This window comes from Dipodomys spectabilis, unplaced genomic scaffold, assembly GCF_019054845.1.
Source record: "Dipodomys spectabilis isolate Male_0828 unplaced genomic scaffold, ASM1905484v1 ptg000004l, whole genome shotgun sequence".
NCBI lineage: Eukaryota > Metazoa > Chordata > Mammalia > Rodentia > Heteromyidae > Dipodomys > Dipodomys spectabilis.
The window spans coordinates 12452153-12480150 of NW_024870681.1; the positions used below are offsets into that span (position 1 = coordinate 12452153).

Genomic DNA, 27998 nt, shown 5'->3' on the forward strand with positions numbered 1-27998 from the left:
GGAAATAAATGAGCAGAAAGCTGAGCATCGGTGGCTCACACCATAGCTGCTTAGGAGGCTGAGATCTGAGGATCCTGGTTCAAAGGCAGCCCAGGCAAGAAAGCCTATGAGACACTTATCTCCAATTAATCCCTAGAAAACCAGAAGTGGTGCTGTGGCTCAAAGTGGTAGAGCACTAGCCTTGAGACAAAAAGCTCAGGGATAGTGCCCAGGTCCTGAGTTCAAGTCCCATGGTTGAAAAAGCCAAGGGTCTCAAACAAAGATACCACCAAGGTTGCTTTCTTCTAAGGCCTCTCCCTAGTGTGTGGAGGGCCTTCTTTAACCTGCCTCTGTCTCATATAGTCTTCCCTATCTAGATTTTATTTATTTTTTGCTTATCTATCTATTTATGTGTGGTGTGTGCTCATAACAGGCCTCTGTCTCATATAGTCTTCCCAATCTGGGTATTTATTTATTTGTGGTGTGTGGTAACAGTGCTTGAACTCTGGGGTTCATATCTTCAATTGGCTTGTTTTCTGACAGCTAGTGCTCTACCACTTGAGCCACACCTCCAGCCCAGATTTTTGCTACTTAGTTGGAGACAGAGTCTCATAGACTTTTCTGCCCAAGCTGTTTTGAATCACCATCCTCCAGGCCCCTGCATCCTGAGTAGCTAAAAGTACAGGTGTGAGTCACCAACACCAATTTCTCTTTCTTCTAAGGACACCAGCTATGTTAGATTAGGGCCCTGCCCTGTTGACTGTTTTGTAACTTACCTCCCTCAGGGTCTTGTCTCTAAGACAGTTACATCTTGGGGTCCTGAAGGCGAAGATGTCTACACATGGATCCAGAGGAGATAGAGCCTTTCATGAGCCTTGAGTTTTCCCTCACTCTGGACTGCCCCAGGAGCTCCTTTCTGTGCTCGGTGTGTTTATCTGACCACTCACTTCCTGGAGGCTGCAAGCCTTTCCTCTGCTGTGCCAAGCTCCCAACAACATCAAGCTTTGGGGGAGGCCCCTGAGCCATATCCAGGCCATAGTGTTTGAGCCAGAAGAGGGGAAAGGGCCTCTGTGCAGGCACCCTCCCTCCTCAGGAGAGCAGAGTGAGGAGAGCAGAGAGGCAGTGAGACCAGAGGGTGCTTGCACAGGGACACATAAGGAGTCCAATCAAAGAGCCCTTAGAAACGTGGATCAGGGGCAACCAGTGGCCATTTTAGGGGAACTAAGTTTGGAGGAGGACACTGTTGATGTCCATGTCCAAGCTGGGGCACCTGGCTATGTAGAGAAACTGCTCACTCTCAGGGGGATGTCAGGGGTCTTCGAATTGCTCCCTCTAGCCCCCTAAGATGGTGGTTGTAGCCTGGGGGTTCAAACCTGTGATCCTAGCTACTTCGTAGGCTGAGATCTGAGGACCAGGGTTCGAAGACAGACAAGGCAGGAAAGGAAGGTCCGTGAGATTCTCATCTCCAATTAACTACCAAAAAGCCAACAGCGAAGCTGAGGCTCATGTGATAGAGAGCCTGCCTTGATCAAAAAAGCTCAAGGGCAATGTCCAGGCTCTGTGTCCAAGCCGCAGTAATAGCATGCACGCGCACACACGCACACACATACACACACACACACAAAGATGGCTGTTGTCTCCCTCCAATCACATATAGGTGACTCTGGTTATCAGTCATGTCAGCTGCTTGGGTGCACAGTAACCCTTTCCAATTTGCTTGCATCTCCCATCAGTCCTCATTTTCAAGAGACTTGTAGCTGTACCTAAGAATATGTATGTTCACACACACACACACACACACACACACACACACACACACACACACACACACACACACAGAGTCTTCACGATTTGCAGCGAAGCATAATTTACACCTTCGCCTGCTTCTCTGAGAATTCATTTCCCCAAGACTAATGATAAAGCACCCCAGCCACCCACAGTAACAGAGTACCCCGCCTCCCCTGCTAAGTGAGTCAGAACTGCGCAGTGGTCCTGCCTGCAACCCACGTGCTACCGTCATGCAGACGGGCAATGCTTAGTACAGGATTTCCAAACTGGGTCCCACAGAGCCTGAGAGGTCTTGGTGCTTGTGATGCAGGACCCTTGCCATGGTAGCCTGGAAGAAGTGTATTAAGGGGAATAAGGTTCACAAATGAACCCCAAGACTGGGAGAGGGAGGGCTTCAGTGTTGGTTCCCCTCTCCTTGTTCTCACTCCTGCTCCTTGTTCCCATGTCACTGTGTTTTAAGTCCAGGAGTCCAGTCACAGGCAAAGTGCAATGCCTTGGCCACACTCCAATACAATGGCAAGGCTCCCTACACCTGCAGGGAACGCCCAAAAAGGACTCCACACAGATGCATAAAGGAGCCTCACTTTGCTCCCTCACAGGCCATTTGACCCTGGGTGAACCTCACCCTGGGTGAGGCACAGGAAGTCATCTGAAAATATAAAGCCATGCCCATCACAGGTTCTACAGGACCACAGAGGTGCAGAGCCTGGCTCAGACATTGCACATGCCTGACACAACCCCAGCTCACACACATCAGCAAGACCCGTCCTCTGGCTAGGGGGCAAGCTGACCTTGGAGATACAGTCTTCACCCCCTATTTTTTAACCACACTTGGAAGACAGCTATGCCTCTTGCCTTCAAAGAAGAGAGTCAGACACGGGGTGAGTTCGACTGTGCCACCAACCCAGTGAAATGTCTCTGTTTCCTGATTAACAGAGGAAACTGAAGGAAACAGAAAAGCAGAGAGCTCATCTTCTTCAAGTGCCACACTGAAGGGTCAGAGGATGGGGCTGATAAAAGCGGATGGGAACTGGAGCACAGACAGCTTCAAAGACCACAGCTGAAAAGCTGAAAGAGGAAATCAGCATCCCCTTTCCTATGTCCCATCTTGACAACCTCCTGGAGTCTAGGATTCCCAGTGACAGACAGCATTTAGGAAAGCCTACTGATTCAGTGCACACTTGTAATCTCAGCAGCTGGGAGCCCCGAGGAGAAGGTTGCCAATTCAAGGCTAGCTTGGACTACATAGAGAGACCCTGCTTAAGAGAGAGATAAGAAAGAGATGGAGAGAAAGACAGAAATAGGAGAAGAGAGAAAGAGAAAGAGGGAGGAAAGAGAGAGAGACAGAGAGAGAGCATAAGAGGGAACTTACCCTTTTACTAAGTGTCAACCTTTCCAGGGGCAAGGAGATACTTAGGGCCTTTAGTTGCTAAAAAGAAAAAAAAAAAAATCTATGTTTACTAGCTGGTTTATCTGTCACCTGCTCCAAGATAAGATTCTCCTTAATTACTGGCCTGTTAAGATTCTAATCAGAGTGTCATCTTTATCCTGGGCAAGGAGACTCCGGATGAGAGGAGACTGCAGAGAGGAAGCTGTGGTTTAAGTTTATAGTCCAAACACACCTAGACAAACTTGAAGATTGACAGAAGGGGCCAGGATTTTCCTGGGCAAACATATCTTCAATGACCATGCAAGAAGAGACAGAAGTGACTGGGAATGACTAAGATTGAAAGTGAATTAAGGTGACAGTGGCCAGGAAGGAGAAAAGACAAGGTCATCATCGAAAATGATGACCCTGAGTTTCAGAGGGAACGCAAGAAAGCAGGTTTCTTTTTCTAGGAAAAGGCAAATAGTTAGATGTTATTCTGAATGATAGATGGAAATAAGAAATAAGTGGAACATCTTTAGAACTAGAAAGAAAGAGAGAGAGAGAAAGAGAGAGAGAAAACAAGAGAAGAGTAAAGAAGAGAAAAGAAGAGAGGTGGCAGCTATCAGTCAAATAACAATACCAGGCTTTCTGCAGAGCAGATCTCTTAAAGGAGAAAACTCTAACAACCACTCTTGAATACCTATTATTTTCATTCAAAGATCTGGACACTGAGGCACAAGGTGAAGTACACAACATGATCAAAGTCTCATCTGCCCAGTGAGGAAACACTGAACACCCACACTTGTCACCATCTCCCTACACTGCCTCTTCTGTGTGGAAGGCTCTGATCCAAATCTGTGCTACGGGAAGGTGGTACAACTTTCAGGAGGCATGGCCTAGTGGGAGGGAATTAGGTCATGGGAGTGGGGGTTGCTCTTAACAGGAATATTGTAAAACGGATGCTTTTCTTACTCTCTTTGCTTTTCAACCACCATAAGGTGAGCAGCCCTGGCTCATCCACTGTGCTCTTCTTTTCCTTCCTTCCTTCCTTCCTTTCTTCCTTCCTTCCTTCCTTCCTGCCTGCCTGCCTGCCTGCCTGCGTGCCTGCCTGCCTGCCTGCCTGCCTGCCTGCCTTCCTTCCTTCCTTCCTTCCTTTTTTCCTTTCTTCCTTCCTTTTTTCCTTCCTTCCTTCCTCCCTCCCTCCCTCCCTCCCTCCCCCCTCTCTCTTTCTTTTTTTTCATTTTTTGTCAACTGTGGGGCTTGAGTATAGGATCTTGGCCCTGTCCCTGAGCTCTTTTGCCCAAGGCCAACACTCTACGACTTTGAGCCGCAGCACCACCTCTGGTTTTTGAGTGGTTAAGACTTTTCTGCCTGGGCTAGCTTGATCTCAGCCTCCCGAGTAGCTAGGATTACAGGTGTGAGCCACTGGCACCTGGCTCACTTGAGCACATCTGTCACAGGATCAAAGTGACAGGGTCAAAGATCCTGAGGCAAAGTGAACCTCTCTCTTTATTAACCTGGGTTTTCAGGTGCTTTGTCATTGCAACAGAAAGCTAAGACAGCTCCCATTCTGAGAACAACCCAGCAATCAAACCCATCCCAAGGGAGACTGATTGCCTTAAGGCCTGTTTCTCTCTCCAGTAGGAAACTATAACATACTGTCTTTTATGGATCTGAAGCTATTCGCCCTACACAGGGGTGTTTTGTGGTGGGTCATGCATCCTGTTCCCCAGTCAGTCTTGTAACACATAGTCCATGTGTAAGATGCCTAAATGGGAACAGATTCTATCTGTGTCCCCTGCAAACATCATTATTAATTTTCAGCATGTGAAACCAAATAATTATCATGATGGCAAAGACAAAATCATATTCACTGGCACCACAGTCCAAGTGAATGACTCTGATAGTTCTTTGTCTCACCAAGTCTCTATGCTAGGCCATAAGCAAAAGATAAGAGACCCAATCCTGGACCCCAGGAAACTCGCTAACTGGGTGCTAGTGCCTCATGTCCGTAATCCTAGCTACTCAGAAGGCTAAGATCTGAGGATCAAGGTTTGAAGCCAGCTGGGCATGAAAGTCTGTGAGACTCTTATCTCCAATTAACTACCCAAAAAGTGAGAAGTGGAGCTGTGACTTCACCTGCCTTGAGCAAAAAACCCTGACCCTGGGTTTGAGCCCCAGGACTTAGTAGATTGATAGAAGCCATATAAGGGCTGTGATGTAGCTCAGTGGTAATGCTTGCCTACTATGAAGAAGGCTCTGAGTTTATTCCCTGGCACTGAAAAAAATACTAGCATAGAAACAATATTCACCATGACCTAAAAAGGAGAAACAACCCAAATTCTATCTACTGGTCAGTAAATAAATATGGTACATCCACACATTGGAATATTATTTGGCCATAAAGAGGAATAAAGGGCTAATGTGTGCTTATCCATACTACCACATGGGCAAGGCTCAAGACCTTTCTGCTAAGTGAAAAGAACCAGATACAAAAAGCCATACATTTTATGATTGCATTTACTCATGTGAAATCTCCAGAGCAGCCGCCTGGGGCTGGGGTTGGTTGGAAGAATGGAGAGAAGACCACTGATGGACACAGGTTGCCTTAGGTGGGGGCAGGTGATTAAAATGAAAAATGTTCTGCAATTAGTCATGGCAACAGCTGCACAATCCATGAATATTCTTTTTTAAACACAAGTAAAGGGGTAAGCAGGGATGAGAGAGCATGCAGGGAGGGAGCTGCTTCAGGAACAAGATACTCACGTGCCAGGATGTGGGTCAAGAGACACCAAGATCCTGGCCAAGAACTGGATGTCCCACATGGTTTTGATAAGGCTGTGGAACAACAGGCCGGGAGCAGCCAGCCTGAGCCCAAAGGGCCTCATTGGTTGAGCTTTCTAATCTGAAAATCCAAAATCTGAAATGCTCCAAACATTGAAAACTTTCTGAGTAAGCACAAGACATCCTCATGTGACAAAGTTCAGGGAAACTACGGTCCTAAAACAGCCTTCATTCAAGAGGCCAAGATCTGAGATCACCACGCCAAGCCAGCCCTCAGCAGGCAAATCCAAGAGACTCTTCTCTCTCAAGAACCAGCAAAAGAAAAAAAAAGGAAGTGGAGGTGTGGTGAGAGGACTAAGTGAGAACAAGAAGTTGTGTGTTCAAACCCAACGAAAACACACACACACACACACATACACACACACACACACACAAAGATAAATATTTTAAAAAATAAATAAAATGAGCTTCAGATTCACAGTTAGATCTGGGTCCCTTCTCCAAGATATGTGATTAGCAGAGCATGGTGGCTCTGTCTGGCTACTCAGAAGGCTAAGATCTAAGGATCACAGACCCAACATGCAAGTCCAGGAGACTCTGTGTGTGTGTGTGTGTGTGTGTGTGTGTGTGTGTGTGTGTGTGTGTGTGTGTATCCTGGGGCTTGAACTCAGGTCCTGGATGCTGTCCCTGATCTCTTTTTTGCTCATCTAGTGCTCTACCACTTAAGCCATAGGTCCACTTCTAGTGGTTAATTGGGGCTAAGAGTCTCATACACTTGCCTGCCCAAGCTGGCTTCGAACTGCAATGTTCATATCTCAGCCTCTTGAGTAGTTAGGATTACAGACTCTTAACTCCAATTAACCACCAAAAAAGCTAGAAGTAGAGCTATGACTCAAGTAGTAAAGTGCCATCCTTGAGCAGAAAAAAGGTAAAGGACAATGCCCAGGCCCTGAGTTCAAGCTCCAGTAACAGCACCAACAAAACAATAACAACAAAAACTCTTATCTCCTCATATATATGCAAAACCCCAAACCCCTCTAGACCCCAAACTTCTTGGATCAGGTCATTCAACATTAATGGAAAGACAATGAAAAAAACCTGAAGGTCTTCAACAGGGGAGTTTGGTGATCGTACTGGCTAGAAAAATCACTGCAGCATCATGACAAAGAATAAACATCTAGAAATCTTTATAAACCAGGCACACCTCTGGACAGGGACCACAGCAGTAACTGGCAGTGGAAGAGAGGCTAAGGCTAGAACAGAGACCCAAGGGTGCCATCTAGGAACTACGGGAGACATCAGCTCGGCGATATCATCTTCAACTTAGAGCCCTAAAACACTGCCCAAGATTCCATCTATTCCCTCCCCACATAGTGCTTTAAGAAATTGTTTTCAGGATGAGCAGGTATGTGGCTAGGTTGGCAGAACAGAGGCATGCAAAAAGTTGTCTCATGCTGGAGGCCCTGGGGTCCATCCCCAGTACCACCAGGTAATTGGGGAGAGGGGGTTCTCTACCTAGACTTTGCTCCAGAAACAGGCAAAAAAGATAGAGAGAAGAGAGAAGAGAGAGAGAGAGAGAGAGAGAGAGAGAGAGAGAGAGAGAATATCTGTTAGCAGATCTCTTGAACTTGACCTCTCCCAATAAAATCTTTATCTTCATTACAAGAGTCTCTTCCAGGACTGCCCAGGAAGCCAGGGACCCATCAACCCTGGTAAGAAGCAATTAAGTCTAACTATCCAAGCCCAATCATGAGGCAATAGTTTCCAATAAACTAGCAAGGACCAGAAGGTTTGACCATTGTCAGTGGGACTCTTCTCCACACAAAACATATACTTTATAGTTATGCAACTCAAGACCTGTAGCAGCCCCTGGGAGCTTGTTAGAAACAGTCTCCCTGGGTATGATGGGTTTACAATCATAGTACTTGGCAGAGAGAGATTGGGGGATCTCAGTTCAATTCGAGGTTAGCCCCAGCATAAAAATCTGAGAGACTCCATCTCAACAAATGGCTAGGCTTGGTGGCACATGCCTCTTATCCCAGCTATAGAGGAAGCACAATAGCTAAGGCAGGGGTACGTATCTATCATCCCTAATAACGTAGGGAAGTGCAAGTAGGAGGATGAAATCCCAGACTGACCCGGTCATGAAGTGAGTACTTGCCTCAAAAATAACCAATGGAGCTGGGCATCATTGGCTCAGGTCTGTAATCCTAGTGACACAGGAGGCTGAGTTCTGAGACCAAGGTTCAAAGACAGGCCAGATAGAAAAGTCCATGAGACTCTTATCTCCAATTAACTGCTAAAAAGTGGAGCTGTGGCTCAAGTGGACTGAATTGAATTCAGGCCCTGAATCCAAGCCTCAGTACCAATGCATGCATATACACAAAAGAGAGAGGGGGAGTGAGAGAGATGGAGACAGAGACAGAGAGACAGAGAGTCAGAGAGTCAGACAGAGACAGAGAGGAAGGGAAGGGAAGGGAAGGGAAGGGAAGGTGAAGGGAAGGGAAGGGGAAGGGAAGGGAAGGGAAGGGAAGGAAAGGGAGGGGAGGGGAGGGGAGGGGAAGGGAAGGGAAGGGAAGGGAGGGGAGGGGAGGAGGAGGGAAGGGAAGAGAAGGGAAGGGAAGGGAAGGGAAGGGAAGGGAAGGGAAGGGAAGGGGAAGGAAGAAAGGATCAAGTGGCAGATTGCCTAACTGGTAAGTCAAGGCCTGGACTTCAAACCCATGACCACAGGATGTCCACACAGGGGCCCTGAGAGAGCCTCTCTCTTCCTTCAGTGGCAGAGCCCCCCCCACCCAAACCTGCCTCCAATCCACAGGCAGCTCCCAGCATGCAACTGGGCACATAATTATCGCATAAGAGAATGTAAACTCCCATTAGAGGGTATGAACAAGGTCAGGGACACTCCTCTTCCCCCATGTTCTCCTGACCCTCACAGAAACCCTAAAAATGATTTAGAAGACACTGCAATTTGCCTGGAGCCACACAGGCAGTGGGAGCTGAGTTGGATTCAGATGCCCACTGAGGGTGGGCTGAGCAGCCAACATTATGCATAGCAACAGGGCTCAGGATTGCAGCCCCATTTTAACCACACAAGTAAACCACATCCCACAGCACAGACCTCCTAAAACTCTGGGTACCAGACCAGATCATCCAGGCTCCTTCTACCTCTATGCTTTGCCTACTGAGTCAAGGCCCTGCATCTGCTACCTCATACCACACACCATGCTGACTGCAAACCTTGCTACTGGCTCGACCACTTCCATAGCCAGGCTCCTGGCCCCCAGCCCAGTACAGACTTCCTGAGACCCACCTGACTCTGTGCTCAGGGACCACTGTAGACAAACGAATCCCAGACACTGGTCCTATGTATTTCTGTCCAAAGATTAAGTACACTCAGAAGCCTAATTCCTAAATCCGTGTTCTTTTCCATGAACTTGCATAGCCTTGTATAATCCATTTGAAGAAAAAAAAAAGCAAAATTTAATATCCAATCTAATTCCAGGATCAAATATGTCTCATTGACAAACTTAAAGAAGAAAACAAAAAACCTTAAGTACCAAATGTCTTGCAACCCCAGTTGTGGCCCAGAGATCAGCAACAGCTGCCTCCCGTAAGAGTAAATTAGAAATGCAGGTCCTCAGTGTTGTATGAGACAAAATGTAGGGTCAGGGGCATGGCTCAAGTGGTAGAGCACCTGCCTAGTATAGTCAAGATCTTGGTTTTAATCCTCAACCCCACAAAAAATGAAGATGGAAAATTGGGTATAGGTGGCTCATGCCTATAATCCTAGATACTCAGGAGACTGAGAATTGAGGATGGCAGTTGAAAGCCATCCTGGGCAGAGAAGTCCATGAGACGCTTATCTCCAATTAACCACCAAAAAGCTGGAAGGGATCTGTGGCTCAGAAGGTAGAGTGCCAGCCTTAAGCATAAAAGTGAGTGGACAGTTCAAGCCCTAGTGTACACACACACACACACACACATAAACACACACACACACAAAAGAAGGGGAAAAGGAAGGGAACAATATAGTTACCAGGCAAGGTATTGGTGGCATTAATAATGTGGCTGTTTTGTAGGAGTCTTTAAGCTGTAAACTTTCACTCTAATCTTAGAAGACCTAGTTAGTTCCTGTGGCAGAACTAGTATAGGGCAGAGACCCCTCCCAGGTAGTCACTGAAGTATGCTGTGCTGTGTACTTGGACCTAAATAGTACCTCGTGAACAGGGAGGTATTTTTCCCTCAGACCCAGGCATCAACCCAACCCTACAAAACTAGAATCTGCATTTTCTCAGGAGATACCTCCCACACCAGGATTTGCATCCACATTAGTGTTGAAGTAATACTGACATTGTAGCCAAGTATCTGTACAGGTACACTCTGATGTGCCCCAGGACCCAGATTCTTCTTAATACAATCCAAGTCTAAGAACTGGCTTAGATTTTGCTGAATGTGTCCTCGATTATCAACTACTCAACATGGTTGTATTTTTCCCCCTCTAAGCACAATAAATGCTGGTAGCTATTTATCAATAAAACACTTGCTAAATGAGAACAGTAGACTTGAACTAAATTTAAAGTTGAGGTTTCATATTTCGATGCCTAAATTATATTACAAATCAAAAACAAATGGCTCAATGACTCTCTTCCCTGAACCATTGCTAAAAGAAGGATCTACTCTCATAATTAAATAAAGACAAGAATTCATTTTGCAGGTCTTTTTTAAAATAACATCTCTAAAGAACTTTTACAACTTAATTATTTTTCTTGTTCAGGATTAATGACAAGCTAGTGAGAAGGAAGGAGGAAGGATGGTATCTGAGAAAGAGTTAAATGTTTGGAGTTTTTTCATATGAACTAGTATGAACTTGAGGTCTCTTGAAAGGGGTCCTCCTGAAAGGGAACATCCTCCAAGGCCTCCTCCAAAGAAAACTTGAACTTGGCTGTGTTGTTGTCTTGTGGAAAGCAAGCATGGTATACAGTCAGTGCTCAAATGTTAAACACACACACATGCATACATACACACACAAAGAGAGAACATCGCAGGGAATCTGAGATCCTGAAATAGCCATATTTGTTTAAACAGTATAGACCAAGTATCTACTAGTATGTCAATGCACTCTTGGGTAGCTGTGGAAGGAAGGAGCTGTAGGGGCAACGGCAACTTTCTTTCTGCTCCATGAAGGTCTGTTGAGTCTATAAAGCAAGCTGTAATGAGTAGCTTATCCAGAAAAAAGACATACACAATTATTGACATAGAAGTACATGAGAGTCAGACTCAAAAAGACCAGATGGTTATAGTTTTAATAGCTTCTTCCCAGGGAGCAAGAAAAGTTGTAGCTGTTCATAGTATTAAAGGAAGAAAGATGGGAGGGTACTTAAACTCAGGGCCTGGGTGTTCTCCCTTAGGTGTAGGCTGGTGCTCTACCAGTTGAGCCACTGTTCTGCTTTAGGCTTTCTCCTTGTAAATTGGAGATAAAATAATAACAGCCCAGGTTGGTTTTGAACCACAATTCTCATATCTCAGCCTCCTGGATAGCTAGGATTACAGGCATGAGCCACCAGTGCTCTGCTAGGAAGAGAGATTTTGAGAGGTCATAAATGGGCCAATAGACAATAGCTTGGATATCAATGACAGTCTGTCTTCCTGTGAACTAGTCTGCCCTTTTAGCTAGATAGGAAAGCATCAGAGAAAACCCTTTCCTGAGCTTCAGAAAGAAAACCAGATGAGATGAAAGGTGGGGAGAAAGGGGTCAGAGAGACCTTGGTTCTATCTTGGAGAGTCATTTTCTTAGCCCACCAAAGCCTACTTGAAAGAATAATAGGCATCACTATGGATCTGCAGAGCTCAGGGTATCTCCTGAGGTCCACATGGTAGTCTAATTCCTTGCAGCATCTACAGAGCCTGACAGCTTGTCAGACATAGAGAGCCTCTGGCTCTATCTCAGGGTCACTGAATCAGAACCTACAGCCCATAGGATCCTGTGAGAAGTTCTTTTCTAGAAGCACTGGTTCCTGTCTGAGAAGCACCACTCTGAACGCAACTGGGAAGCACTGAATCCTGAGTGGCCAGGAGCACAGTAGTTATCAGGGCAATCTACACCAAGATGCAAGCTTGCTCATTTTCTCCATCCAGGCAGATGAAGAACTGCATCCCACCATGGTCTTGAAGTGAAGTATGCCTGTGCTTTAGACAATGAAATAGTAGATCAAATAATGTGCCACCCTTAGGCAAAAGCTTTTAAAACAATGTGCAATTTAACACAACTCTGCAGTAAGATTCCAAGAGTGGTTACTCTATAACCCTGGGTCCTGAGGTTGTGTAGCCTCAAACTAACTCTCATCAGACACAGCATGAGCAAGAAGCAAACCTATGTTGTTTTAAGTCACTGAGATTGTTTTATTATGGCAGCTTGTTTTAACACATCCTGACTGATAGATGGTCTCTGCCCCTAATGTGACTGACTGTGTTTGGAACATTGCTGTTACTCTTCCCTGGGAAGTGACCAAACCTATCATTATTTGAAGGGAGGACCTCTCTTGAATCTGATCGACCCTTTCTAACTCAAGACCTATCACTCAAATTTCACTCCATCATCTTTTTCCTTTTCCTTGTTTTCTCCTCTCTCCTTCCTCGAATTTCACACATTTATGCTGTTATCTGAATGTGCCATATGCTTTTTGGTAAGCTGCCTTAAGTCCTTTCTACGACAAGGTGACAGACAGTCACACCACAGACACACCAGACTTGGTTTCAGAGGAATACTGAAATTTTTTTATGTCCTACCCCAACCCCCAAATAACAAAAACCTGTTGTTAACTTGGGATATTTCAAATAGAGTGGCCCGGGACCACAGTGTAGTCTTTCAACCTGTACTTAGGGAATGTGCTGTACACATAGTCCTGTTCTTAAAAAGCAGTTTACTCACAACAAAACACCAACTATTTATCTTCACCATAAGAAGTTTAAACGATGCCAATTTCTTGAGAATCGGCAGCATCATTGGCAGCATTTTTAGTTTTGAAATTCAGCTTCAATTTAGTTGTGTTGTATGGTGTGTGCGCGCATGTGCCCACACCTAGATTTGTGTTAAGCACAAATCTAAAGCCTGATTTTAACCAGTTCCCCCAGGTGGGTATTTAGGATGTAGCCAATCTCTACCCTCAAGGGACATGAGGAGGCCTAGCAGAGGCCTCCTAAATGGAAATTTCTAGATATGCAACTGTGAGGCTATGTGTGTTGTTCATGCTTTTAAATACCATAGCATGATTTTCCTGTTGCCTGGAAATACACATTTTGTACATTATGTTGTGTTGTTGTTGTTGTCAGTTGTGGGGCTTGAACTCACTTAAGTCTGGGGCTCTACCACTTTGAGCCATAGTGTCACTTCCAAAATACACACTTTCTAAAATGATTTTGATATTATTTTTTAAGAGATTTTGGCCTCTCAATACTAGGTAGGTGCTCTACCACTTCAGTCATGTTTCCATCCCCTTTTTCCACTGGTTATTTTTGAGGTAGGGTCTCACTTTTTCCCTGAGCTGGACTGGACTATGCTCCTCCTATTTACATTTCTCTGTGTGTATCTCTGGGGATGACAGGTGTGTGCCATTTTTTCTAAGCCACTGGGTTACTACTGTAGCTGAGATAAAAGGTGCATGTCACTCTGCCCAGACAATAATTGAGATAGAGTTTCAAGAAATACTTTATACTGAGCTGACCTTGAACTGCCCCTCATGTCCACCTCCCCAGTAGCTAGGGCTATAGGTTTGAACCACCACATCTGAGTAAAGACATCTTTTCATAAAAAATTAACAACAACAAAAAACAACCTTGGGTGTCACTGGAGCTTGAAATCAGCACCTCATGTCTGCCTCATTTACAATCGTTTGATTACTAGTGAGATGGATTTTTGTAAGTGACTTTGTATGTCTTCTATTATAAGGTTTTTGCCTAACTGCTTTGCCTTTTCACATACCAATGTATTATTGTTGTCTTTCATGATATAAATACATAAATAAATAACAAGCTGGGCCCTGGTGGCTCACGCTTGTAATCCTAGCTACTCAGGCGTCTAAGGATTATAGTTCAAATTCATTCCAGGCAGGAAAAGTACATGGAACTCTTATCTCCAATTAACCAGCAAGAATCTGGAAGTAAAAGTGTGGCTCAAATGGCAAAGCATCAGCCTTGAGTATAAAAGCGAAAGGATAGCACACAGGCCTTGAATTCAAATCACATTACTCTCTCTCTCTCTCTCTCTCACACACACACACACATACATATACACACATCAGAGAACTCCATGGCATATAAGGAAGATAACAAGTTCAAATATAAATTCCAATAAACAATATATTTATTTATTTGTTTATTGGCACTGGATCAAACCCAGAGCCTCAAACATGATAGGCAAGTGCCATACCAGTATGCTACCCTTTCATATTGAGAGTCATTGGGGATGAAACTCAGGGCTTCGTACATTTTAGGCAGGTACTCTACCTTTGTGAGGCCTCCTGTATCCCTTTCTTTCTTTCTTTCTTTCTTTCTTTCTTTCTTTCTTTCTTTCTTTCTTTTTTTCTTTCTTCCTCTTTCTCTTTCTTTCTCTTTCTCTCTTTCTCTCTTTCTTTCTTTCTTTCTTTTTGTCAGTTGTGGGGCCTGAGCTCTGGGACTGGGTGCTGTCCCTCAGCTCTTCGGCTCAAGGCTAGTGCTCTACCACTTGAGCCACAGCACCACTTCCGGCTTTTTCTGCTTATGTGGTGCTGAGGAATCAAACCCAGGGCCTCAAGCATGCAAGGCAAGCACTCTACCACTGGGCCACCTTCCCAGCTTCTATTATTTCTTTTGTAAGGAGAAAAGCTCTTCCAGGCATCTGAGTCTCAATCCTATAATCCTATAATGCCTATAATCCTAGCTACTCAGGAGACTGAGATCTGAGGGATGTGATGCAAAGCCAGGGCAGGAAAGTCTGTAAGACTCTTATCTCCAATGAGCCACCAGAAAAGAAGTAGTGCTGTGGCTCAAAGTGGTAGAGTACTAGCCTTGTGTGAAAAAGCTTAGGGACAGTGCCCAGGCCCTGAGTTCAAGCACCATAACTGACAGAGAGAGAGAGAAAGAGAGAGAGAGAGAGAGAGAGAGAGAGAGAGGAGGGGAAGAGAAGCTCTGGTTCATGGTTTTGAAAATCCCAGTGCATGGTGGGGCAGACCTGTTGCACTTCATGTGGGAATATGTAGCAGAGCAAAACCACTCACGTCAGAATGGGAAAGTGAAAAGGAGAGTGAACAAAGTCCCATACTCCCCTTCAAGTGTATACAGACCTCTCACTAGGCTCCACCTCTTAAAAGTTCCACTACTTCCTGGTAGCACCATGCTGGGGGCCCACTCTCTAATGTGTGGGCCTTTGGAGGACACTTAAGACCCGAATAAAGTTTTGTCAGAACACAAGTACACACAACGGTCTGTGGATTGTCTATGGAGGCTTCACCTCCAGCAGCAGACCGAGTTGCTGTGGCAGAGCTCCCTTAGGGTGCTCTTCCCACTTCTCCCTGTCTCTGGCACACTACAGATCACAGGCAGGCAGCTTTGGCTCAAGCTTCCCTCTTGACTGGCAATGCCTAAAATGTTTCCTGTCCTTTTCCAGAAAAGGTTTACAAACCCAAGTACAGAGGTGAAAACTCTGAAAGAAAAACAAAAGGCTTCTAAGTGACCAGGGGCAATGCTTGCTAACCTGGTGAACAGGGGAGGAGGGAAGACAGTGGAAGTGTCAGGGGACTTGACAGACAGATGGTGGTGATATCCACTAAGGTTTGGAGGGTGGAGGAACCAGAGATTGAAGAGAGCTCTGAGATTATGAGCTTAGTTTTGATGTGTGAATATGAGTATCTGGAAGTTCAATCTGGATTTCAATTTGTAGCTGGAGAAAAGTAGAGATACAGTGAACCAGGAAGTTACATTAACAGAAGAAATTTTTACCTGGAGATAGAGAGAGGACATGTAAAAGATGATCAAGGATGCTGAGCACTGGTGTCTCACATCTGGAATCCTAGCGATTCAGGAGGCCGAGACCCTCAGATCTCAGAAGCCAGCCTCGGTAGGAATGTCTATGAGACTTTTATCTCCGACTGACAGACAAAAATATGGAAGTGGAGGTATGTCTCAAGTGTTAAAGTGCCAGACTTGGGCTGGGAAGGTGGCTCAGTGGTAGAGCGCTTGCCTTGCATGCATGAGGCCCTGGGTTCGATTCCTCAGCACCACATAAGCAAAAAGAAAAAAGCTGGAAGTGGTGCTATGGCTCCAGTGGTAGAGCACTAACCTTGAGCTGAAGAGCTGAGGGACAGCGCCCAGGCCCAGAGTTCAGGCCCCACGACCGGACCCCCCCCCCCAAAAAAAAAATAAATAAAGTGCCAGACTTGAGTGGAAAATCTGAGTGAGAATACAAGGTCCTAGAGTTCAAACCCAGTGCCAGCACAAAAATAAATGTGAGCCAGCTGCCAGTAGCTCACGTTTGTAATCCTAGCTACTTAGGAAACTATGATCTGAGGATTGCAGTTCAAAGCCAGCCTGGGCAGAGAAGTACATGAGACTTATTTCCAATGAACCAGCAAAAGAGTAGAAAATATAGGTCTGGCTAAAGTGGTAAAGTGTCAGCCTTGAGCCCATTGAGAGCACAAGGCCTTGAGTTCAAGTTCCAATACCAACACACAAAAATAAAAAAAGTGATAGAAGGAAGTGGATCTTCTCACTGTCTAATGTGAGGGTGTGACTCAGTGATAAGTGTGATCTTAGTTTTATTGAGGTCCTGGGTTTGATCCCCAGTATGAAAAAAAAGAGAGAGAAAGACTTATAATTTATACACTGTTACAGCTAACCCTTCTCCATATCGCCTTCCTATGCTCTGATCTGCAAAAGCAAAAGCCAGACACACCTGTTACGTACCATTTCTACTCCTCCAGAGGTATAAATACTACCCCAGAAGTCTCTATTACAAGGAGAAAACAATCCACTAATTTCTTAATTAAGCACAGGAAGATCAGTCTAACATTCTGTTAGAAAAGTTGCCTTGCTACTGTGAGTAATAAGGAAGCAAGCTGCTAGAGCAATGTCTCCTGGTGGCCTGGTAATAGTCAGAACTTACATACACACAAGACCTCTTGGTTTGCCAAACATTTATTTCCTTTCATCAGCCAAGTGGGAACCGGATTTGTGTTCACAGGTAGAATCCACTAAGCCATCAGACACTAACTGGGCTTTTCCAGGCTTAGAAGAATACAAGAAGGTCGGCATCTCGTTCATGTTTCTAGGTGGAAATAGATGTGAGGGTTTCATATGGTGATGAATAGATGTCAGGGATTCCTGGGGCTTTGTTGCTAAGGGAACTTTTGTGAAGATGCCACAGGATTTCCCACAGAATCCCAGAAGCCCTGCTCACTGCTTTAAAGTTCCAGACAGTGGACACTTGACCAGACCACAATGTAGAGATGGGGGGGTGGCTTCTGCTAGACAGATACAGACCAAGCAGTGGCCAGTGGAAGATTTTCAAACCTTAGGGTAGGTTGACTTTGTGAAGATGACAATTTCAGTTCCAATTACAGATCATGGTTGTCACCAGCCCTAATGACACCTTTGTGTGAACAGAGTCACAATGACCACCTGAAAAATCTTGGAATGAAGGTCAAGGTCACACACAATTTTGTTATTTTCATGCTATGGGGGAAATGGCCCTATATTAACATCAATTTGTATGTCTTAGCAAGCAAGTATCAGGCAGACAGAGATTCATGCCAACCAAAAATGCTATTTTCAAAATGCTGGACCATTGAGACAATCCAGTAATGGGCAAACCCAGGCTCTGCTTTATAGCCGAGCAAATCTTTGAAAAAGAAAACAGAAAACAAGCTGGCCTCAAACTCAGTCTCCTGAATACTGGGATTATAGCCATATACATATACCACCATGCCTGGCTTTGGGTTCCGGCAGATCTGATTTCATATTCTAGCCGCATTATATATCATAAATGTCTAGAAATAAACTTGTGGAGTCGGGTTAGGAGAAACTCACCAAGGATTGCAGTAGAGCATCTCCAAGCCAAAAGACCAAATCTCTGACATTGTCCCTTCTTCTAGAGGCTCCCTCTCTCATTAGTCCCACTTGGTACTGCTGCCTCCCCTTAAATAGATCATCTGACCCATATGCATCCTCCCTAACCTCTTGAGGATAGGAGGTTATGGTATATGGATTTTAAGTTTCTAGAAAGATCCATAAAGATTCAACAATGACCCTAAAAAGTCACCATGACCCACTGTGAAGCATGCTTCCACCTCTTTCCATACCTGTGTCCACCTCTTTCTACATTGGCTTCACACCGGTCCCGTGACATACCTCACCAACAGAACATAGCAGAGTTGATGAGCCAGGCCTGAGCTAAAGCTTTAACAAGGCCTGGATTATCTATGCCTATTATTTATGCTTTTGTGTTCTTGGAAGCCAGCCACCAACTGTTAGAACTCTGACTCCCTCACTGAAGAGAAAGTTCTCCATAGAAAGACCCTGGAAGAGGAGCTACCACGAGGAGAGAAGCCACATGGATGAGTACCAAGACACCAGCACAACATGGCAGCCAGATATCATGGCTTCTAAAACTGTGTCCAGTTAAAGGTCTGTTGAGGGGGGGGGGGGAGGAAGGGGGTGTGTATTCCAATATTATTGCCCCTTCCAAAATGATTTTCCCCAAAGCTCTCCAGGTGCTTTGGAAGATGTCTTACAGCATTCATTAGGTAGGTCCCTCGTTTCTCCCCTCCAGTCAAAAAGTAGGCTACATGGGATTCCTGAAGCCATTAAGGACCTCCAGCCAGCAGGCCTGATCAGTACTTCAACCGCTTTTCATACATGTCTGACTCTCCAAGTCTTCCCTGACTAGAGATCCAACCTCCCTCATCTAACTACCTATCCCAGGAGCTGTGTATCCCAGAAAGCTAGTGGAAATCTTCTCCCATGTGGGGGCCCCCGTGCCTATGGAGATGATCTAGGGCCTGGCTTAGTTAGAGCTGATAGAACATGAGCCAGAATATCTGTCTGGCCTCAGGTTTTCACTAGCTCACTCCTCCTCTAACCTGTCTTTCAAAGGATGATAGGAGAGTTCTCTACTCTTCCTACTTCTTTGAGGCTGAAGATACCATCCAGAAAGATTTTCTTCTAGCTCCTTTTATCTAAGGGCCTTAATGTCCTTATAGTCAACTGTGGGGCTTGTCTGTTAGGCTTTGTTATAGTTTAGATCTTATGTTTCTTTAAAGACTTACACTACAGGTTCAGTCGACAGCCTCGAGATACTAATGGGAGATGGTAGAATTTTTAGGAGATAGGGTGGGGTGTATGAGAGAAAGTTAGATCATTGGGAGCAAGGCTCTTGAAGGGGACATGGGAATTCTGGTTCCTTCTGTTTCCTGGCCACTATGAGATGTGAAGTTTTGTTCCACACATTGTCTTCCTGATCAGCTTTATCATAGGTCCTAAAGCAACAAGGCCAAGTGAGCATGGATTGGAGCCTCTGAAACAAATGAGCCAAAATACACCTCTCTTCTTTATAAGCTGTTTAATCTCAGGCTTTTTGTCAGAGGGATAGACAGTTGGTTTCCCTTGAAGGACTGTGTCATACCCTGAGTAGCCCAGACTCCTGTGGCCAGAGTCCTTACGCCTCTCAGGGTACTGCACATTTCTCTGCTTGAGCTGAGGTTTTCCTGGAGTCTGTCCATGGGAAGCCAGGTGTGGGCTACAATTTCTGACCATCCTAACTAAAGAGAGCTCCCTGAAAATCAGGACTTCCACCATGATGGGCTCCTCTGGGGAATATGGGAGAAGGGGAAGAAAGGAGGACATGGCTGGCTACAAGGGTAGAACTGGAAGTTTCTTTCAGAGTCATCTCTAACTCTCCACCACAGCCCATGCTTCCGACAAAGTCACATCTCTCTCTTCCCCTTTTTCATCTGAACAGCATCCTTGGGCATGGCCATTTTTCTCATACTGTTCTCAGTGTCTCACACTGCTCCACAAGATAAACATCCCTGCCACCCCTCTTTCCATCAAAGGGTGAAAAATAAACTGGGTGCATGTTGGAGGAGCCATTCTCCAGGTGCATCTACCAGGATATACAGGGAGCTGTGCTTCCCAGGAAGCCGGGGGGGGGGGGGGGCGGGGGGGAGGAGTCCTTATTACCCCAGTAGAAACCCTGGCTTTATTAATGCTCCAGTCCTGATGGGCCTTTTCTCTGCTCTCCTGGCTTCAAGAGCCCCTGTTGGGAACTTTGAGTCTCAGGATTTTATGTGTTTGGCCACTCTACCCACTGGATGCTTTCTTGGGAGCTCTGCTTTTTCCAACTCTTTAACCCCTCTCTCCTACTGACTAACACAGGCCTCATCCCTTTTCTGGGAGTAGCTGGTTCCACACCCTGCGTAGCCAGGGCCTTGTGGTCCACGTTCCTCTGCTTGGGACGAGATTTTCCTGGAACAATTTGCTCATCTATAAAAATAGGAGTGGCATCACCCTGCACAGAGATGACAAGAAAACTGATAATGATGTACACACCACACCTGGTGCCTAATAGATGCTCAACCAATTGGAGGAGCCTTTCTATAGCACTTATGGGCACTGTGTGGCAAGTCTTGAAGGTCCTGAAGCACCAGAGACTTCCTGAGTATATATGATCTGGGGAATGTGACTGGCACACCCAGGACTCCAAGATCCTAGTTCTGTTTTGTCCCTGGGGCCTGGTACACCCTCCCTTCCTTTCTCTAAGAACAAAAACAAAAATAAAAACAAACACACAGAAGACAAACTAGCGCCACTTTGACTTTACTAACACCCATTCGGCCTCAAAGCAGCTGGCTGGGGTCCAGCCAGGAGCCCTTCTTACCCTACAGATATCCAACAACCCCATTTCCACATTTAGGATTTCCTAGAGAAACAAAGCCATCAGAACTCTCAATATGTGTTTCTCCTGGGGCTTTGGAGCTAGAATCTTCCAGTAAGAAGGAGGCTACTTGCTTTCTTTTACACCTGTCTCAGAGGAAAGGGACTGAGAAAAGCCAAAGAACACTCCTGAGCTTCTCCTACGGCTACAGCTGTTCAAAACAGAACTGAGAGTTCCCAGAAGAGACTCAGCTAAAAGCCCATAGAAGCTCATTTCCACCTTTCCAAGGCACCCCCTAGATTTTACTCCCAAGCTGTCTGTCCATCCACTTGGGAAGGAGATGTGGGAAACATCACCACTTCTAGAAGGCTACTCACTATTTGAAATTCATCCACAGATATCAAATATCTAGAGATAGAAAGTATATAATTTGTAGATTACCAAGTGAATCTGTAGATATATCCATAGATATCATACATATGCATCCGTGTATATAGTCACAAGACACTTCTCAGGCAAGTATTCCAAAATCTTCTCACCCCCAACTCCCTCTCCTCCCCTTTACCTCTTCCACCAAGAGTCACAGGGAAGAATGTTCATTCAATATTTGCTACTGTTCTTTGTGAAATAGGTCTGGGTGAAGACATAAACACAATCTCCCATGATCTAGTCAGGCTGCAGCGGTATATTTAAGAATATTTACAGAAAATCGGGAATAAGTTTTAATGCAGTCTTTGCAACAATGCTGGTGTCAGCTGTAGAAGAACCACCACCACCCCCTACACACAGACAAAGGACTTTAGAAACTTCGGATCTCACTCAGCCTGTGACCATGAGCTCAGCGATTAGAGGACATCGAGGCCTTGCAATTGTCACCCAGATAATAAACAGCCAGCTGACTTGGCTCAGCAGGTCCTGTGCAGCCTTGGGGCCCCGCCTGAGACCCAAGAATGAGCAACTTTCAGGCTGGGATTGGAAGCCCCGGGTAGGGGGACAGCGCTGGACGCGGGTTGCCTGTATCTCTGGGTCATGATCATTGCTGGTGGAGCCAGGGATGGCCACTGGTGATGCGGATGACCGGCAGGTGGGGCGCCCCCCACCCTACCCCTGCCAGGGGCGGCCAGGCAGCCTGACCCCGGACAGCACGACCGACCATCAGCCACCAGGCTCCGATTGGAGCCGCGGGGACTTGGGGGGGGGCGGGTGGCACCTCCTGGATCCCCAAGACCACACAACCAGACTCACGCAAGCCTTTGGCGACTCCTGTCACTGCCCGCAGCGCTCCTGCCCGCTCGCTCCACAACTCCAGGCAACAAGTTCTCGCGCCCCCCGTGCAGCCGCGGGGGGCCGGGGAAGGCGCGCACTCGGGCGGCCGGTGTCCCCCACATCTTCCAGGGGGATCGGGAGGGAGGGGGCTCCCGTTGCCTTCGCCGCCCCCTTGAACGGAAAGATCGCAGGGCAGCGGCCGCTCCCCGGGGCCAGGGCCGGGACAGGGAGGGACAGCATCTCCAGCACGGGCAACAGGTCTGCGGGCGCGCGCGAGACCTCAGCCCGGGTCTCCCCGCCCCGGCCCACCCACCCCCCCCCCGACCCCGCGTCCCGGCCCCCCCTCCACCCCTTTACCTCCAGCAACTGCACGTAGCTGGCGGGGAACCAGCCGCGGAGCCCGTCCTCCTTCTCGCCTTCCCACCAGCCGCCGTCCGGGACCTGCAGCAGCGTGATGAGCTCCCCGGCCGCGAAGCGCAGCCCCTGGCTGTGCCGCTCCCCGGAGAAGGGGTACAGGGTCCGGCAGCGCGCCCCGGACATGGCCTCGGTGCCGGGGCTCACCGAGCAGCCTGCATGCCCGCCGAGCCCGCGCGCGGGCTGGGCCGGCGGCTCCGCGGGGTCCCAGGCGCCCGGCTCCCCCCCGGGCTCCCGCGCTCCGGGGCGCGCGCGCCGCGCGCCGGGGAGCTTCGCAGGGGGTCCCCGGGCCGGCGGGAGGGGACGCGCGACCGGCGCCGAGCGGGGGACTCGCGCGCGGGCCGGGCAGCGCGGGCGGGCGACGCCCCCGGGCCGGCGGGGGGCGGGGCCCAGGGGGAGGAGACCTGGCGGGGGGGGGGGGGGGGTCGCGGGTTCCCGAGACAACTTCCCGGGGACGCGGAGCGCGGGCGGCGGCCGCGGAGATCGGCCCTGGCGCGTAGACGGGCGTCGCTCCCCGGGGAGGCGGGACCCCGAGCATCCGCCTGTGGCCGGCGGAGCTCCGCGGACGGCAAGCGAGGGGGCCGGGCCGGGGCCGGTCCTAGGCGACTGGGGGCGGGCCGGGGGCGGGTCGGGACTGCCACGCCTGCCAAGGGCTGGGAGCGGGTAGAGGGATGGGGGACGGGGGTCGTGCAGATCGTGTGCAGGGAGGTCGCGGGGGGGGGGGTGCGCTGCTCGGGGGAGAGTCTCCCCTACCCCCCCCCTGCCCGTGCAGGGGGTGGAAAAGCCCCTGGGTGGCGGTCGCGTGGGCCCGGGTGGCCGGTGGTGGGAGGGCGTCGCCTCCTAGGTGTCAATGAGGGAATGTGTGCAGCTGTCATCCTAAAAGGCGAACCTGGGGCTGAACTTGACTCACCGGAAACTGAACAATGGGTGAATGACAGGTGGGAAGTCTGGAGCCTGAGCAGGGAAGCCCAGGGCAAAGCCAGTCACACCAGAGGGACCGGGTAGGAAAGGAAGGGGAGGAGAGAAGAGGGGAGGGGAAGATGGATTGGAGTTGTTGGTAGAATTGGGGTCAGGCCCAAGGGACTAAACAGGAAAGGTGAAAGGTGAAAGCAATCCTGTCTCCCCCTCCACTACCCGCGTCCCCCCCCCCCCTTTTATCTACAAAAGGAAGGCCCCTTCTGGATTCAACTCTCCTGAAAATCCAGATGGACTGGCTGTGGAGCATACACTCATTCATTCAGTCAACAAACGGTAGGAGGCCACCATGCTCCCTGCCCAGGTACTACAAAGATAAGACTCTGAAAAAGTTGATCTCAGCTCTGTGCTGGTGGCTCCTGCCTGTAATGCTAGCTGCATCCGAGTCTGAGATCTGAAGTCAGGAAAGTGTGTGAGACTCTTATCTTCAATTAACCACCAAACACATGAAAGTGGAGCTGTGCCTTCAGTGGTGGAATGCTAGCTATCGTTGAGGGGAAACAGTTCAAGAATAGTGCCCAGACCCTGAGTCAGGCCCCAGGACCTGCAAACACATACAAAATGCTGATCGCCAAGCAAGAGCACAGAAGTAAAAGGTCTTTTGTTAGCTTTCTCTGGAAGAAAAAAATTAAAGTACGATCCCTAACCTGTAATTAATGAGATTCTTTAATCTCTCTGAGTAAAAATTGAGCATTCCTAATCTGGAACTTTGGAGTCCGAAATGCTCCAAAATCCAAACTTTTAAGTGTCCATCCGATGCCCCAGTGGAAAATTTCACAACTGACCCTGTATGAGGGGGCCACACTCAAGACACAGATGCAGTTAGGTATGGTGGTGCACACCTGTAATCCCAGCACTTAGGAGACTGAGGCAGAATGACTTCAAGTTGGAGGCCAGTTGGATTCCACAGTGAGACTCTTGTCACAATGCAAAATGAGACCATTTCAGAACTGGGAGTGTGGCTCAGTGGTAGAGTACTTGCTTTGTGTCTTTGAAACCCTAAATTTTGATTCCCCAAACAAAACATGAAACAGAGAACAGAGCCACGATCTCTGATATACAAACAGCCTCTAAAATTAATCAGACTAAGTTCTGAAAAGGATAAAATGTCAAATCTGATGGCATGGCTGGGCTCCGTGTGGACCCTCTGCAGCCACGCTGCCAAGCAGAATTCTTAGGCCTTACTTTCCAGCCACCTGTGATGTCAGGAAGATTGGAAATTTCTCAACTACAGGCAGACTAAACACTCCCAGGAGACCCAGGTAATGAACTGGGGAAGGAAGGAAAGAAAGAAGGAAGGAAGGAAGGAAGGAAGGAAGGAAGGAAGGAAGGAAGGAAGGAAGGAAGGAAGGAAGGAAGGAAGGAAGGAAGGGAGGGAGGGAGGAGGGAGGGAGGGAGAGAGGGAGGGGAGGAAGGGAGAGAAGAGAGGGAAGGAGGGAAGACAAGAAAGAAAAGGAGGTTGTTACAGTGGCAGTGTTGGAACTTACATCCCTACCAGACTAGCCACAACACCTTCAGGCCTTATCTCCCCTTGGTATAAATATAAATGGAAGTTAAGTACTGAAGATGAGACTTGGGACAGTTGACTCTAGTGAGTGGCTGTAAGCTCTGGATTGCTTATACCCTAACCCCAGTTCTGCCACCTTCAAGCTGGATGGCCTTGGAAATTTACTTGACCTCTCTGAACCTTATTTTCCTTATCGTGTATAAAAGATGATACCTAGCAAGCACAAGACCCTGAATTCACTCTTCAGTACTATAAAAATGATATAGCATTATTTACATTATATAGTTCATAAGCAGATTAAATGATTAAACACATATAAACTGTTTAGAGCAAAGTCTGGTATATTAAATACTTCAGTATTAGGAATTATTATGATCTATCTAGTTCAGTGATCCTGGTAGTTTTTTTGAGACATGATCTTAGCCGTGTAACCCAGGCTGGCCTTGAACTTGTCATTCTCCTGCTTCAGTTGCCTGGGTAACTGATAACAGTTGTGCACCACCATACTTGATTCTAACACTTCCTCTTGAACTAAGATTTCCAGGGCAATAATTGAAGTGGAAATTTAAATATAGCTGAGTGAGATAGTATACAACTATAATCTCATCATTCAGGATGAGGTACAGGTGGGTCATGAGTTCCAAGCCAGCTTGCTATATACCTAGACCTTGTCTCAAAAAAACAGAAAAGAATGTTTGTAACCAGCATTGTGATATATTCTGTACTTGTATTGCTAAAAAATGAATTATTGACCCAATAAATATAGTGTTCCTGCAAAAAAAAAGAAAAGAAAACAAGAACTTTAAACATAAATTCACTTAGCAATTCTCTCATGTATCTACCTAAGAAAAATAAAAAAGTCCATATAAATATTTGTGTTCATAGTTGTGCTGTCGATGTAGCTAAAAAGTAGGCATAATCCAAATGTCGATCAGTTGCTGGAAATGGTGGCAGATGCCTTTAACCCCAGAAATTGGGATGTGGAGGCAAGAGAATTACTGTTCAAGACCAGCCTGGGTGGGTGAGATACAGATGAGACCCTATCTCAAAATAGAAAAACAAACAAACAAATAAAAATCAATACACCCAAATGTCCATTAGTTAATGGATAGAAAGATGAGGTATACCTAGAAGATGGAATAGTCAGCCACGAAAAGGAATGAATTCCTGACAGATGCCACTACATAGATGAATCTCAAATACATTATGGCTAAAGATGCCAAAGGCCACATGTGATTTGATTCCTTTTATCTGAAATGTCCAGAGAAGATAAAGCTGTAGAAACAGTAAATATATCCGTGGTTGCCTGGGGACAGAAGTAAGCAAACAAACACAAGGTTTCTTTTTGGGGTAGTGAAAATGTTCTAAAATTAGATTATGGTAATGATTGCACAACTTGGTGAACTGCTGACTTCAAACAAACATATTTTATGTGTAAATTATACTTCAATAAAGTTATTACAAAAAAAAAAAAAAGAAATACAGACCTTCTTTACCAAATTGTATTTCTCCCCACTCACAATGCACTGGTTCATTTAACAACCTAAAGAGCTATTTAATACATATTAAAACCTGAACAGCACCCCAGGCCTAGGGATATAGATAAAATGCTTTCATATGTTGGTGGCTCACGCCTATAATCTCAAACTAAATGGGAGGCTGAAATTGGGAGGACCTTAGTGCCAGGCCAGTTCAGGCAGAAAAGTCCTGAAGATTCTATCTCTATGGAAGAGAAGCTAGACTCAGTGATGCATACCTGTGAGCAGATGATGTTGAAAAGCTAAACTATGTGGATAGTTTACTACCTGGATAGCCCAGGTGGGAAGGAAGACCTTATCCCAAAAATGCTCAATGAAAAACAGTGCTGGAGCTGGTGAAATGGCTCAAATAGTAGAATGCCTGCCAAGCAAGCTCAAGGTACTGAGTTCAAATCCCAGTGTCTTCAACAACAACAACAACAACACACATAGACACACACACACACACACACACACACACACACAAACCAGGGCTAGAAGGATGGCTCAACAGCATCACATCAGCATAGCAAGGTTCCGAGTTTGAACCCCAGTACTGCCAAGTAAAGATAACACCAATTCATTATAATAATTATAATTAATCTAGTAGTTAATTGTATTTTTTTTTTTTTTTTACAGATCAACAATGAAAAGATGGAGGAGAGGCATTTGCCACTCTGAGGCTGAGGCAAGAGAATCCTGGGTTTGAATCCAGCTTGGAATACAAAATGAGACCTTACCTAAAAAAACAGACAAATGAAACTAAAATAAAAACAGAAAAAGGGGGGCCGGGAAGGTGGCTCAGTGGTAGAGTACTTGCCTTGCATACATGAGGCCCTGGGTTCGATTCCTCAGCACCACATAAGCAAAAAGGAAAAACCGGAAGTGGCGCTGTGGCTCAAGTGGTAGAGTGCTAGCCTTGAGCTGATGAGCTGAGGGACAGCACCCAGGCCCAGAGTTCAGGCCCCACAACCGGACTCCCCTCCAAAAAAAATCAGAAAAAGGTAAGGATGGATGATGGTGTTGCTGTAACAAAGTACCCAAGGCTGGACATTTTATAGTACAAACAGATTTATTTTGGCTCCTGGTTTTACCTGTAATCAGGCAGCTACAATCTCACTGGCTTAAAGCAATGGTGCTTCATGCATCATAGAGATTGGAAAGGGTGTGTGTAGGAGAGGTCTCAAGATGAGAGAGGAAGCTGGAGAGGGTGCCACGAAGATCAAACTTGTTATAGCAGCAACTCTTGATGAAATCAATTTAGCCCAGAGATGAGCATTATTCCCTTCTGAATGCCATGTCCCCTGTGACCTCTCTGTAGGCCTTATTTCAGCTCTTAACACCATTACATCTCTGGGATGTAAACCTCTGGGGGTATGGCACACACTTAAATCATAGAGGTTGCCCAATTTAGAACTAAACAAAAATGGGTGAAAGGCTTGAACAGGTATTTCATAAAGTGGTATTCAAATGGCCAGGAACACATGAATGGATGCT

General features: G+C 46.7%; 1 protein-coding gene and 1 long non-coding RNA gene across 2 annotated transcripts in view; one reads left to right on the forward strand and one right to left on the reverse strand.

Moving 5' to 3' along the window:
- The window catches only part of Gas7 (growth arrest specific 7), a 207691-nt gene extending 185002 nt beyond the window's left edge, over positions 1 to 22689 (reverse strand). Inside the window, exon 1 of the mRNA XM_042693708.1 lies at positions 22446 to 22689. Coding sequence (XP_042549642.1) covers positions 22446 to 22628 — 183 coding nt within the window. The 5' untranslated portion in view covers positions 22629 to 22689. The remainder of the gene's footprint in view (positions 1 to 22445) is intronic.
- Positions 1729 to 25758, forward strand: LOC122119702. Its single transcript, XR_006149604.1, has 4 exons — positions 1729 to 1738; positions 12128 to 12137; positions 24562 to 24566; positions 25675 to 25758. It is a non-coding gene; the product is annotated as an uncharacterized LOC122119702 (long non-coding RNA).
- Positions 25759 to 27998: the final 2240 nt, after the last annotated feature.